At 43.1% G+C, this 13,602-nt stretch overlaps 1 protein-coding gene across 6 annotated transcripts in view; it reads left to right on the forward strand.

Annotated features, from left to right (window-relative positions):
* TNS3 (tensin 3) overlaps positions 1 to 13,602 on the forward strand; it is an 838,360-nt gene that overhangs the window by 699,297 nt on the left and 125,461 nt on the right. For all 6 annotated transcript variants that reach the window (XM_086964904.1, XM_086964903.1, XM_086964909.1 and 3 more), the window contains one exon: positions 10,170 to 10,327. In XM_086964904.1, the coding sequence (XP_086821030.1) occupies positions 10,170 to 10,327 (158 nt within the window). The remainder of the gene's footprint in view (positions 1 to 10,169; positions 10,328 to 13,602) is intronic.

Raw genomic sequence — 13,602 nt, forward strand, 5'->3', positions numbered from 1 at the left:
TCTGTGAAGAACAGCAATTTAGGCCCGATACTGACTCATTTCAAAGTCCGTTTTTTTAAATACTGCTGGTTTGAGACCCGGAGGGCCCTGGCCCACTTCAAACCATAGCATAATAGGTAGTTACATGCTGATGAGAGCAATGTGGCTTTTGGAATACAGGAGTTTTGTCAGTCTTATAGCAAATCCTCTGCACCATACCACCCATCCTCAGACTCTAAAGCTACACCTTACCATGTGTTGTGCTCTCCGCAGACTCATTGAAATTCCCAAATAGCAACGCTTCGTGCCATAACGAAAAGAGTTTGTTCAACCAGTGCTGCCAAAATTGCACCTGAAAAGAGGCTTTCTACAGCAGGTGTAAAACTGCCCCCCTTCCCCCCAAAAAAACAAACAAGTTCCTTGCCCTCCTGCCGTTAACAAGTGAAGAGCAGCTAATAACGATAGATTTCATAAGTCTCACATGCATTCGTTTCCTAACGCATAAAATAGAACTTCAACAAATAAACACAGACTGAAAACGGCCGCGGCAGTACATATCTGGACCACTGCCAACGACCTAGCAAGTTATTTTTGTCGCAATCAATAAAACACACTGCTTTTGCCAGCTGGGCCACTTGGAACTAAAAGGGTCTTTAGTTTGCATACACAGCATTTAGACTTTAGGCCCCAATAAACAAAAAAAATCGAAAATGTATTCACATAAATTTCCTCCTGCGCTTGAGGGTAAATTTACATATTTTATACATTAACAAAGGAGTATGGTTGTTGCAGGGTTCCGGGAGCATTTTTGGAATTTTTTTTTATAGCCATGCAAAAGTAATTTAACATACTGAACACATCGTATATCTGCAGTTCAATTCCCCATACAACGTTTTTATTTTATTGTGCTCCCCAAACCATTCGCTATCACCCACTATTTCAGTGGTTGTTTTCCTACAAATTCCAAGCCGGCCGAGCCTCCGCCGTGTCATCGGGAGGAGGAGGAGTGGAGAGCAGGAAGCAGCCTGCGTCGTTTGTCCCGAGGCTCCCGAGCGAAGGAGGAGCCCCAGGGAAAGAGCAAGTCCCGCCTCGGCCCCGGAACGAAGTCCAGGTGAGTGCTTTGTTTGCTGGGGCTAGGGGAGGCTCCCTCCCGCTACCCGTGTGTCCATTCCCGCCCCCGCACCCCCCCCCCCTCTCCCCCTCTCCGTGTGTCCGTTCCATATGAGTCAGTGTTGGTGTTTGCTTATTTTAATCCGCCCCCCACCCCCTTCTCAAGCTCTTTTTTACACATATTGTATAAACAAAGACAAGCAAAGTTACCTATAGAACATCAGATCTACAATAGACGGGCAACATTAGTCTGAAGGGATGCATCTGCATGACGTGTGACTGACTTTACCCAGCCCTTGCTGCCTTTCCCAGGTGCCACTGCCAGCATTTCGGCAAATGCGGTAATTTCCCTGTAGCTGGCATCTAACAGACTGGGTTCAGCCCCACTCATTTTCCCGAGAAAATGTCTTGTCAGAAAACGTTCTAATGGAACTAGATAGATTTTATTTGTGAGGCGTCAACCTGTCAAGAAATATCCCAATTCCTCCGAGTTCATGCATGAATGTCAGGCAGCACTAGGCTGAAAGAACCCTGTTTACAGTTTCCAACTTGTGCAGTCTACATTTCATGAATTAAGTCAGACAAATTCCTAGAAATATATATGAACTTTAAACCCCTTAAATACACAAAGAACAGGTGCTTGGCTTGAGTTGAGCCAGCAGCCCCTCTTGACAGGGTGTGGGTGTGGGGGGGGGCTTTGTGTGGCTGTGTGTGTGGGGGGCTCTGTGTGGGTGTGTGTGTGAGGAGGCCTCTGAGTGTGTTGGGGGGGCTCTCTGTGGGTGTTTGTGTGTGTCATTTGCGAGAGATAAAGCTAGTGGCATTGTAAATGACAATGCCATTTATTTATGTTAAAAAAAACATAAATAAAAATATTGTCAAGAGCAATGCCAATAGCTCAAACTTTAACAAAGGCAAAACCATTGCATTGTAAATGCTTGTTCTCTCTCTCTCTGTCTCCCTCCCTCTATCTCCCTCCCTCCCTGTCTCTCTCCCTCCTTGTCTCTCTCCCTCTGTCTTTCTCCCTCCTTATCTCTACTCCTTCCCTCTGTCTCTCTCCCTCTGTCTCTCTCCCTCTGTCTCTCTCCGTCTGTCTCTCTCCGTCTGTCTCCCTCCGTCTGTCACCCTGCCTCTGTCACCCTGCCTTTGCCACCCTGCCTCTGTCACCCTGCCTCTGCCCCATCTCATAAAAACAAAAGTAGCGCTTCACTGGCAAACTCTTTAAAGTGGCGCTAATGTGCTTTGCGTTTGAATAAAATCAATGTTGCCACTTTTTTCGATCCACACTGTCTTGCTTTAGTTATTTTTTAATTGTAACCTTTTAATTCTGTCCGTCCCGAGGGAGCACATTTAAAGTGAAAAATGTCAGAAAAAGACAACCTTTCCAGCAAGCATGGTTTTTTTTGGTGGGGGGACAAAGAAAGGAAAGAGGGAGTAATGGCTACAGGGCACAAGGAAGGGGCCCCACACCTGGATCTTGCTCTAGTGCCTAGAGGCCCAGGGAAAGGGGGCCCCCTCCCCTGGCCTCCAAACAGTAAAGAAGCATTTCGTAAAACACTACAGTGACAGTTCTACATACATTTTAAATGCACATTCCCATAAAAAAATAGGGGATACAAAAGTAAACACGAGCCAGTTGATCTGGCTGCTCCCTCCTCCCCTCACCCACCTCTCCTTACCTGTGTCTGGCTGGTTCTGCTAACAAAGGGGGCCTTCTGTCACCTATAGCAACAAAATGCAGAAAGGCAATGGCCGATACTTAGCAGAGGTGTTGCCTCCCCCCTGACACTGTGAGCACACATAATTGCTGGCCCAGTTGCGGTGCAGTCCCTACTTTGTTTGTCCCTCCCCCCCCCCACCCCTGTGCACCCAGGAATGCCATCACACCCTGACAGCAAGGTCAAGACACCTCGCATTTGTAATTTGATTGCGTGGGGCAGGGGGCCCTGGAGGTTAACTGTGAAAGCGTGCCCTTTCACAGTGAAGCAGGGGGCCCCCTGAGCGCGAGGCCCTGGGCAGCTGCCCACACTGCCCATGCCTAGCGCCGGCCCTGGATGGGGGGGTCCCTCTTGCAAGAAAACGGAGGGCCTTCAAAGGGGATTTGGATGGATATGTTTCCCAACCAGGCATGATTTGGGGAGAGGGGCAGGTTGTGCAAATGCAATGCTGAAAAATCCAGAAAGTCAGCACCAAGGATACACAAAGGAGACCACAATGTGTGGGAGACACACATGAAGTCACGCATCCACCGGTCCCTTCAAACACAAAAAACCCACACACCTGGCATTCACTGCTGGCATTATTTGTACTGTTTGCAAACAAGACAAAAGCTAAGGCACACAGTAACTGGGCATGAGCAGAGCTCAGCATGTGCACAGATTTAAAGATTCACCCTCTACCACGTGCACTTCCTTCTTGCCCCCTCACAAAGGCCTCCGGCATATAGACGACCCTCCGGAGCTGAGGATATGAAGCAAGGGGTCAGGGGCAGTGGCGGACATTCAGAAGACCTTGCAGTCGGCATTATTCGCACATGTATGCAGCCTACGAACTGCACATTCCAACCAACAGCCAGAACCCGAAAGCCGGAGGTATTATACCCTGTGGAATGTCACGGGGTGGTACATGCGTTTTGGTTAATTAACAGCTGCCAAGGCTAATGATTTTACTGCACGCTGGCCTCTGGGCCTGGTAGAGGTTGAAACAATGTGTCCACGGACTGTGTTTTATGCAAGTTACAGCATCAGCATAGCTGGACAGGACAGCTCCTGTGGGATGGGACCGCGCTGACTCGCCTGTGGTAGAACAGGCGTTCTAAACATTGATTGCAACAGAGGAAAGAACCATTCCAAGTGGCTCATTTCATGAATGGCGCCCTCTTTGCTGAAAGGCAGAGCCCCCCCATCCCCCAGACAGGACTAGGCACGTCAAGTGTCCATGTGTCAAACCTGGAGACAGGATCTGACCCTGTGGGCACGGACAGCAAATCCTAAAGGGAGTGAGGGCTCCAAAGTCGCTGGCAGCAAGTGCTAGCATTATTACATCCATACGGTGAGAGGGCCGGGGTTTGTGAGAGGAGTAAATACTAAACACAGAGAATAAACCTAGCACAAAAGTAACACATTTCCAGGATTAAGCCCAGAAATGGTATTGCTCCTCTCCCGCAAGACCCGGGTACTGTAATGAACTCCGGGGTTTAGAACAGTCCAACAGCACAACAAAAATACAAAAGCGCCCCCGCTGGATAAACGAGAAGACCACGCCACTTGTTCGCAGATTATATAAACACTTTTATTAGAAGCAAAAATGAGAACAAAAATGACTACTCCGGAGAGTGCACTGCCACGTTACTAATGTAAGAAAGGGCTACTAAGCCCAAATTCCTAGAGAACAGGTAACCCAGACAGAAAGAGGCTAGTGGTAAAAGTCGTAACATACTAGTACCTTTTGATCTCATTTGTGAAAATGAAACACACTGTGCAGGCTCAGCTGACTGCTTTCAAAACAAGCAGGAAGTGGGATAAGGGAGGGGGTGGCAAATGGTGAGTACTTTCACGGCCACTTTGATGTTGTCAGTGGCTGCGCGGCTCACTGAGAACATCAAAGCGGCCGCGAAAGTGATCAGCAGGCGGACAAATGGTGTGCGCGCTCAGCGCACATGAACTGTACCCGATCCGCACTTTGGGAGCACTTTTGAAAGACCCTACTTAATATCTCGCTAAAGGATCGCTAACGCGATGGCTTAGGCGAGATCTAAAAAGAGTACCACGTTTGATATTGTGCTTCAGTAAGAAAGAAGCCCACTGCATTTCCGAATTGCAACTGATACAGGTGTCTTGTCCCAAGATGAACAAAGCTATACTCATCTTATATGCAGGCCAGCCTCCAAGTGCTTTGTTACACAGCACAGAGGTACCTGGAATGTCAGACCTCCCTGATGTTTACATTTGGCAGGTACTCTCTCACAGAATCATGGTTGTTTTTTCCTGCACAGAAAAACATTTTGTTTTTATGTAAAACTCAACTGCTGAAATGAGACAATGTATGTAGAGTGCTTGGAATATTAACCGGAGCCTGGTAAGTAGTCATATAAGCTCTGTTGTCGAAAACTCTTTGATTTTACTAACATTATATATATAAAACATTCTTATAGGGCTTTTACTCCGCCCTCTTAGTCTATCGATCTGTAGTTGAATCATTCACATTTTTAGGCCTGCCCCGTGACAACAGTGTGCTCTCATGTGCGAGAGATATTGTTTTCTATAAGGGCCTTGGAGCCCGGCCATTGCTGACCATTCATTGGCTTCATTGTCACCCTTCTGTTCTGCCTCATAGATGGCCAACACATGCTGGTTTCACTTCCCTTTTTTTCATGTGGAGCGTGGACAAAGTACCGACTGCTTCATCTTGATTAGTGCCATTCTGCTGCTCGCACTGTGATTGAGGTACTAATTTTCTTTTTTTTCTTTCTTCTGCCCGACATGTTTCTCCTTGCCTCCCATCACCCTCCCGCGTCTTTTACTTCTTCCCTTCCACCACCACTCTCCCATTGTCTGTGTAGCTTATTCCCTGTCACAGACATCCTCACATTGTCTGTGATGTACACCACCCGCCATAGGAAAAAAATAAAGAGCTATGACGTGGTCAGTGCTGGCCACATCATAGCGCTTTTTTCCCGTTCCTGCCCATCCTCCCTCCAGTTTTCTGCCAACAGCGTAAGTTGGAGACATATCTGTGACATACTTCTCACTTCTCAACTCTGTTGGCTGCTGAACAATGCAATCCAAAGGTTATGGTTTATAAATATTGTTAACGTGTTTTTTGTCTTTTATTTTATAGTAAACAAAGCTCATTAATGATATGTGGCAATCAGAAACACCTGGCCACAAAGGTTACAGATTATTCCCTTGTTAAAATGTAAGACAGTGACCTCCCACAACCTCCAATATTTATATATTTTCTTATTTATGGTCACTGCAGTTTTACAAGTAACATTCGCTATCGCATCCTTTTTCCCTTTTTTTTTTTCTCTTACTGTTGGTTTAGTCAGGAATGAAAAATTCATGGCCAACCAATTGGATTTGCCAACGCTTACTTCTTTAGCCTATCTAAAGTTCGAGGAGATTGTGCATTCCACTGTGGGCCGGTTACTAGCTGTGCTTACAACCAGAAGTTATTTTCTAGTAAAAGAACGGCTTTAAAGTTCAGTAATTGTTGATATGTTGTGGTGAATAGCCTGGCTTGCTGCGTGCAGCCCAGTACATCATGTCCTATGCAAGGAACATCATGTAATGAATTGTCTTTAGAACCACTCTTGCCACATATTCAGCATACATCAGTCACACTTGGGGTTTTCGTCTGTGCCCATTTGCTAGAGAATTAGCCCTTTGTGCCCTATCAGATGTGCTTTGTTATAACCGTGAAATTGACTGTTGAGCAACGTGAAATGTGGCATAGAAATACTGTGAAAAGTGGATTTTCCTGCTCATTTGCAAAAAAAAAAAAGTATTGATGGTTTTATGTAGTGACCAACCGAGGCAGACCTAGCGGAAACTAGGGAATCAGCAGGCCATGGAGTCTTTGATTAATTTTATTCTGAAACACTTGGATACATTGGTTTAAAGTGTTTAATTTGATTTAAAAAGACATGTTCCACTAAATAAAAAGCTATTAAAAGTGGCGCACTGAGGAGAACTTCCACCCTTCCCTTAGGATATAAAAAAAATGAGCACTTTACCTATCACAATTTTCAAAATTGAATATCTTTTAGGACTTTGACACTGTGTGTTATTATCCAACTCAATTGGATTCGTGTCATTAACCTTAGCAGCAAAGCGCTTAATGCTAAGCAAAAAAGATACTACACATAACACATTTACAGTGGTGGTAGAGTGGGGAGAATAGCTGTAGCAACAGTCCTTAAATATCATGCTTGTAAATATAAAGTATGTAAAAAAGAGTGAGCTGTGAATTGTTGGGCCTTCTGTTGACACCCATAACAATAAAGTACATTTGCAATCATTGTGTTCTACATCTTCATCTGAGAAATAGGCTAGCCTTTCATGGATAATATGTTCACAGGTGTTTGAAAGAGGATTAAAAAAACATAGAATTTGAAAAATATTGCCGTCCACTTGGTTAGAAATCCACAATGTGAATGAATTATGTCCCACTTGTGCATTACAGTTTTTTGAGGACATGCTTATTTGTTCATTGTTACTAGTCAAACATGGAGGAGCTATAGAGAACATTATGTGTAGCAGTAAAGAGATACTGTAATATAACTACAGATTCTTGTATTTGTCTCTTAGTACAAGCGAGCCATGAGTGGAAATTATTGGTTTTGGCCTAATTCTAAAGGCTTGGTATACCTAATTTCTGTAAATTAAGGAAAAATTGGCTATTGTAGTTTGACTATGTAAAATCGCTATAAGATGACTGTATGTTGAGTCATCAAAATGTCATGGGCAGTGGATGTGACATAACACTCTCTGTGACCTCTTGTCACATCACAAGTTTGACCACTTTTCCTGCTATTACCAGCCTCCTATCTGCTAATGAACTTACATGGTGTTGAAAGCTTAGGCAAAAGAGAAGCAGCAGAAATTACTAAAAGTAATATTGGTTCTTAGTGTACCTTTTACGTATTGTTCCTGTATCTGCAGTCTTACTGTCTGATACCAGCTGTAACAAAGGCAGTGCAGTGACATTAAAGTGCTATACAAGCGCAAGGGCTATAATACACCATGGTTCGAATTTTCGGATTATACCAAAAAATAAGCTTGTCCATTGAGTACAAATTGCGAGAGTCTGCGGATTAGCCAAGAATGGTATTTAAGACTAAACAGCCAATTTACAGATTTCATCCTTTGGGAAATCGTGATGGCTCTTGAAAAGGTCAATGAACCGTTGCCACCGTCATAGAAAGGAGCGAGAACAAAGACATAAACTATGCTTATATCATCAACAATCAGATAATTAATATTCAGTTAATGATGAGGTTGATGTAGTATCAACACCCTTATTTATCTTAAAAGATTTGTATTGCTAGGTCATCTTTATTCAGAGTAGCCAGTTTACAAAAACATCAATAAAAGAATGATTAGTGACAGCATAAATCAGTACAAAGTGTTCCATAAAGGAACATTCTCACTAAACTAGCTAAGCAACCCAACCTACTCTAAATGAAATCCATGAGGAGTTCTTTTTGGAAAAGAGCAAGATTCAAAATATAACATGAACTACCAATAAAGAGTTGTTCTGGAAACTCGGTTGAGTTCCCTACAGCTGCAATAGCAGCCATCAATACTAGAATGATCTTTGCAGTAGCATTTTTCTGAAAAGGGTCTTTGGGTAAAGAAGAATAAAGTCACCTTTATCAGTAGCTGTCAACAAACGAAGTAAAAGACCAACTATCTGATGGAAGAGTCGCAAGGCAGGGAAAAAAAATCTGTATCAGAGTCTGAGAGAGTCTCCTCCTAACTAGTTAGGAACACTCATTAATATAAAATCACCCAACAATTTATTGAAACTGATTAGACATTAGCTCCTCTCATCCAGTGGAAAATGCTCCATCTGATGATGTCTTCAACTTTTGATGCTTCTTCTCCCGATTCCTACAGTAAACATTCATGCCAATATAGTGTAAACTTTGTTTCAGGACTGTGTTACATGGACGAAAGTTCTCACGAGAATCTTTTTACCTTAGCTAAAAGAGGCGCTCTGTGTCCATTGTGAATACAAAGCAACTCGAATATGATGGGGGCAAACTAGCCATATTATTCTGTGAAGAATTCATAAAATCTATCTAAATCATTATTTATTCAAGCAGTCACAGCAAAGCTCATTGTATATAGGTAGGTGATCTAATTTGTATTATTTGAGAAAGATAAAGAAACGCAAGTTTGAAGTCAGCACATTCGTAAGCAAGTTGCAGAGTCCTCTGCTATCTGAGGAAGAGACTTTGCTCTTACTGCCAAGAGCGGACCTCAATATCCAACCTCCGACACTACCTTACTGTCCCCTACTTCTCCAAAACCAGGAAGGGGGTAGGTCTTTCTCAGTGGGGACTGCCAAACTGTGGAATTACTTGCTTCCCCACTTATGCATGCTGAAGTCGGAGCAGAATTTCAGAAAGGCGCTGAAAACCTGGATCTTTAATCAAGGAGAATATCTGTTTTGGTTCTTCTACTCTGCAGTCTTACGTGTTAGCGCTGGGACACCTCGTCTGAGGTAGCCGTGCATTTTATAAATGCTCTATATTTATTATTATAATATATATTATTTGCAGCATTAATAAGGATTCTTTCATTTTTAGGCAGCAAACGCATTTTTATACATGTCATTTTCTATGTGAAAACATTTCAACAGTTGTTTAAGCTGTACTTTAAGGTGTGCCGCAATTCTAACAATCTGTAAATTGTTTTTTCAGTATAGAAGTAATTTCTTTCAAAATCATAAAATTAATTGTTAGTCACCCAATTTTTATTTTCAAAATGAGGTTTTAAAATCAAAATAACACTTGATCTGAGTATATTTATTAAAGTTAATAGAATTTCATGTAAGACTAAAAACATTTTAAATTACAAAACAGCCTTTTTTTTAGCCTTCTAGCATCAAATAATATAAATGTGAATACGTTTGTTGATGTAGAAGGTGAAAGAATATGTTTCCTATTATTGTCCATCTTTCTATTATGTTCCATGGACACTCGCTCATGGTGTATTTTCTCACAGTATAGTTTTATTACCTTTAAGATTGATATTTTGAGCAGTTTACTTACCCCTCTAACACACACACACTATCTATATCTCCTCCTGAGTGTGATAGTACACAGTTTTAGGGAAAATAGCGTTATCTCAAATTAAAGATGGGCTCTAACGTTCTGTTTACAGACCTTCTAAGAAATATATGTTGGGGCCCTTTGCATTGTATTGAAGCCTGGAAGTTGATGATATGCATGTAAATGTTTTTGATTATAATTGGGACCATTGTTATCTGGGTTTCAGATTGCATTTTGGAAGATACCAGAAGGTGTTAAAGAAATACTCAGATTTTTTTCTCTTTTTTTTCTATTCTTACAGGTTCATCTTTAAAAGAAAGTAATTCAGGTGGGAGGAACAGGAAGCTCAGTGTCGGGCAGTATGATAACGATGTCACCGAGCCACTGCCATATTCGAGATATGGTTGGAAGACATTGCCAGAACAGACTTCAAGTCCTGCTGCTCTGATGACCAAAGAGGTAGTTTACAAGTTGTAATCCAACAATCCATTCAACACAGCTGCTTGGTCTATAGCTCTCTCTTGCAATTTTTGGATGCTGGACAAGTAAGAGGCAAATGTGTTGCTTTCCAGTTGGGTATCAATGGAGTATGACCAGAGTTGGAAAGGTTCTGCCTTTCAAATGACTCTGTTTCAAAATTAATGACAATTATGTTCATATTTTATTGGTTTGCTAAACAGCCTCAGTTCAGCTTAAAGAAAGCTGAAAGATAAATGTCATTCCTTTGTATTTAATAGGGATGTCTGTATGAAAATATAATTATATCTAATGCAGACTAGTGTTTTTTGTGCAAATAGGACTCCTATTTTTATGAAAATATGCACATAAAAAGGTACCTACTTGCTTGCCACATCATATAGGACTCAAGAATTCATAGAATGCAGTCCCGATTAGACTACTGCAATGGGCTCTTACTCGGAGGCAGCATCTCAGACAACCTCACCCTTGTGAAAATCTCCCAGATTTCTTCCCCCCCTGACCCACTACGACTAAAATGTGTACTACTTAATTGTAGATCAGCCAGTAAACACACCTCTGATATCTTCGACCTCATCCAACACAATGATTCAGACATCATCTTCACCGAAACCTGGTTAAATTCCTCTTCCACCTCTATCTTAGACCTCCTAGTTCCTCCCACTCATGACATAATTAGGCTAGAAAGAACTCTGAAGTTGGGTGGTGGCCTAGCTTGTATCCACAGGAACACACTCTCGAATTCTCTCTTGGATTTCTCTGTGCCTTCATCCACTGAATACCTGTGTCTCAGTATCTCTAGTATGAACTTACCGGTTTGAAAACTGCATACCTTTAAATACCCTCCAGGTGACAATCTCCCCTTCATTGAGCATGTAATGGAAATCATCACTGGTAGTGTCGACTCAGCGGTGGCCCAAATCTTTCTTGGTGATTTCAACCTTCACTGGTCCAAACCCAATGATTCTGCTGTATCGTGCTTGAAATCGTTCTTAGTGGATCAAGATCTGACTCAGCACTGCGACCAACCAACTCACACTAAAGGAGAAACTCTAGACCTTATCATCTCGAAAGACCACACGATCACCCTAGATTCCATTACCCCCTGTGACTGGTCCGACCTTCATAGCATCCTCTTTTACATTAACAGAGAGATATTGATGAGGAAGGTTCGATCTTTGAAATCGAAGATATAGAAAAGGGACCTCAGATCAATTGATTCTGACGAACTAGCTGCCCAATGTGAGTCTGCCCTCTCCTCCCAAGCTGATCTGGTTGAGGTGCAATCACTCACCGACGCCTACAATCTCGAACATCATGGATAACATTGCTCCACTCAAACACAAAAATGTCTCAAATAAAATATCCAAACCATGGTATAATGACAACTTAAACGCAGAACGACGCAACCTCAGGGCTGCTGAACAGTCCTGGCGATCCAATCTCTCCTCGGACCAACTAAAACTCCTTAGAGAAATCAGGAGCCTCTACAATAAACAAATCAGGAGTGCCAAGTCTGACTACTTCAAACACCAACTGGATGAAGCGGAAAACCGCCCTAAGAAGCTGTTCGAATTGGTCAAACAGCAATCAGTCGTTGGTCCAACCCACTCTGAACTGGATGGCTGCCCACCCTCATGTGATGATCTGGCCTCTTTCTTCTCTGAAAAATCTAGACTCATATCTGCTGATCTCGCCTCTGAGAAGGCTCTATTGCCTCCCTCAGGTGCTGCCTCCTCACTTGACCCCTTGGATAAGGACAAACTGACCTCCATGATCACTAAGAACAAGGCGTCGCGGGGTATCTATTCTCCTTTTAGTAAAAATGACATCCACAAGATTCTTCAGAATATCAACCCCTCCAACCACTTCAGTGACCGGTTGCCCCCGGCTATATTCAAGGAAATCAAGAATGCACTCATCCCCACCCGGACATGGATAGTAAATGCTTCTCTCTCACAAGGCACAATCCCTAGTTGCCTAAAACCTGCTGAGGTTTTATTGATTTTAAAAAAACCTAATGCTGACAAATCTGATCTCAATAATTTCCGCCCCATTTCCAACATTCCCAGCCTAGCAAAACTCCTAGAAAAATGTGTTCAATCTCAACTCTGCGATCACATAGAGAACTATCAGCTTCTAGACCAACATCAATCGGGTTTCAGGAAGGGACACAGCACTGAAACTGCTCTCACACACGTTATGAATGACATTTTAAAAATGCTTGACAAAAACTAATCTTGCCTCCTGATTCTCCTTGACCTTTCATCCGCTTTCGATACGGTTAATCATGACAACCTTCTATCCATCCTGCAAAATAGAATGGGTTTTGCTGATCAGGTGCTACAATGGTTCTCTTCTTTCCTTCAGCACAGATCACAAAGAGTCAAGGCAAACCACTCCCTCTCCCAGCCCTCCCCTGGACTCATGGGGGTCCTTCAAGGGTCCGCTCTATCTCCCATTCTATTCAACCTTTTCCTGGAACCTCTCGCTAACTCATTAAACTCTATGAACATTCTTTTCCACATGTATGCGGACGACACGCAACTGTATTTGAAAATCTCTTCCTTGGATAACATCTCCCTCAACACTACTCTAACGTCTACTCAAAACTGGTTAACTGAGAACCATCTCCTGCTTAACACTTCCAAAACAGAATTCCTGCTCATCCCCCCTCCCCCCTAACCACATCCCCAAGATAGACCTATGGCTGAGTCACCTCGCTGCTTTTATAAAAGTATTAAAAAAAAAAGACTGTAACCAAAAGACTTCAATGGGCACAGAACGCGGCTGCACGCACTCTTTTTGCCCTACTAAAGCATTGCCATGCCTTCAATCTTCTTTGTCGGCTCCACTGGCGGCCGATAGAACAGAGAGTCCAGTTTAAGACTCTCTGCACTAAGCAAATGTTACTGCATGGCCAAGGCCCCCAAATTCTGCACGGGCTGTGCTCACCGTACGTTCCAACTCGAGCCCTGCACTCCTCTGATCTGCATTTAGCCTGTACCCTCCGAGTGTGCAGACTTAGAGCAGGGGGGGTGCTCTTTCAGGGCCATGGCACCCACCCATGGAACTCTGGCCCTCTTGCTGCTCGGGGCACACAAGATCACTGGGCATTTAGGAAATTGATTAAAACCTATCTTTTTTTTCTAACCTCTAGTTAACTCCTTCCCAATAGCCACCTGTCTGTCTCAGCGCTGGGACGCCCCATTGCTGAGGCAGCCCACATGCTTTATATGTATGCTTAACATAACATA

This window comes from Lissotriton vulgaris, chromosome 4_1, assembly GCF_964263255.1.
Source record: "Lissotriton vulgaris chromosome 4_1, aLisVul1.2, whole genome shotgun sequence".
NCBI lineage: Eukaryota > Metazoa > Chordata > Amphibia > Caudata > Salamandridae > Lissotriton > Lissotriton vulgaris.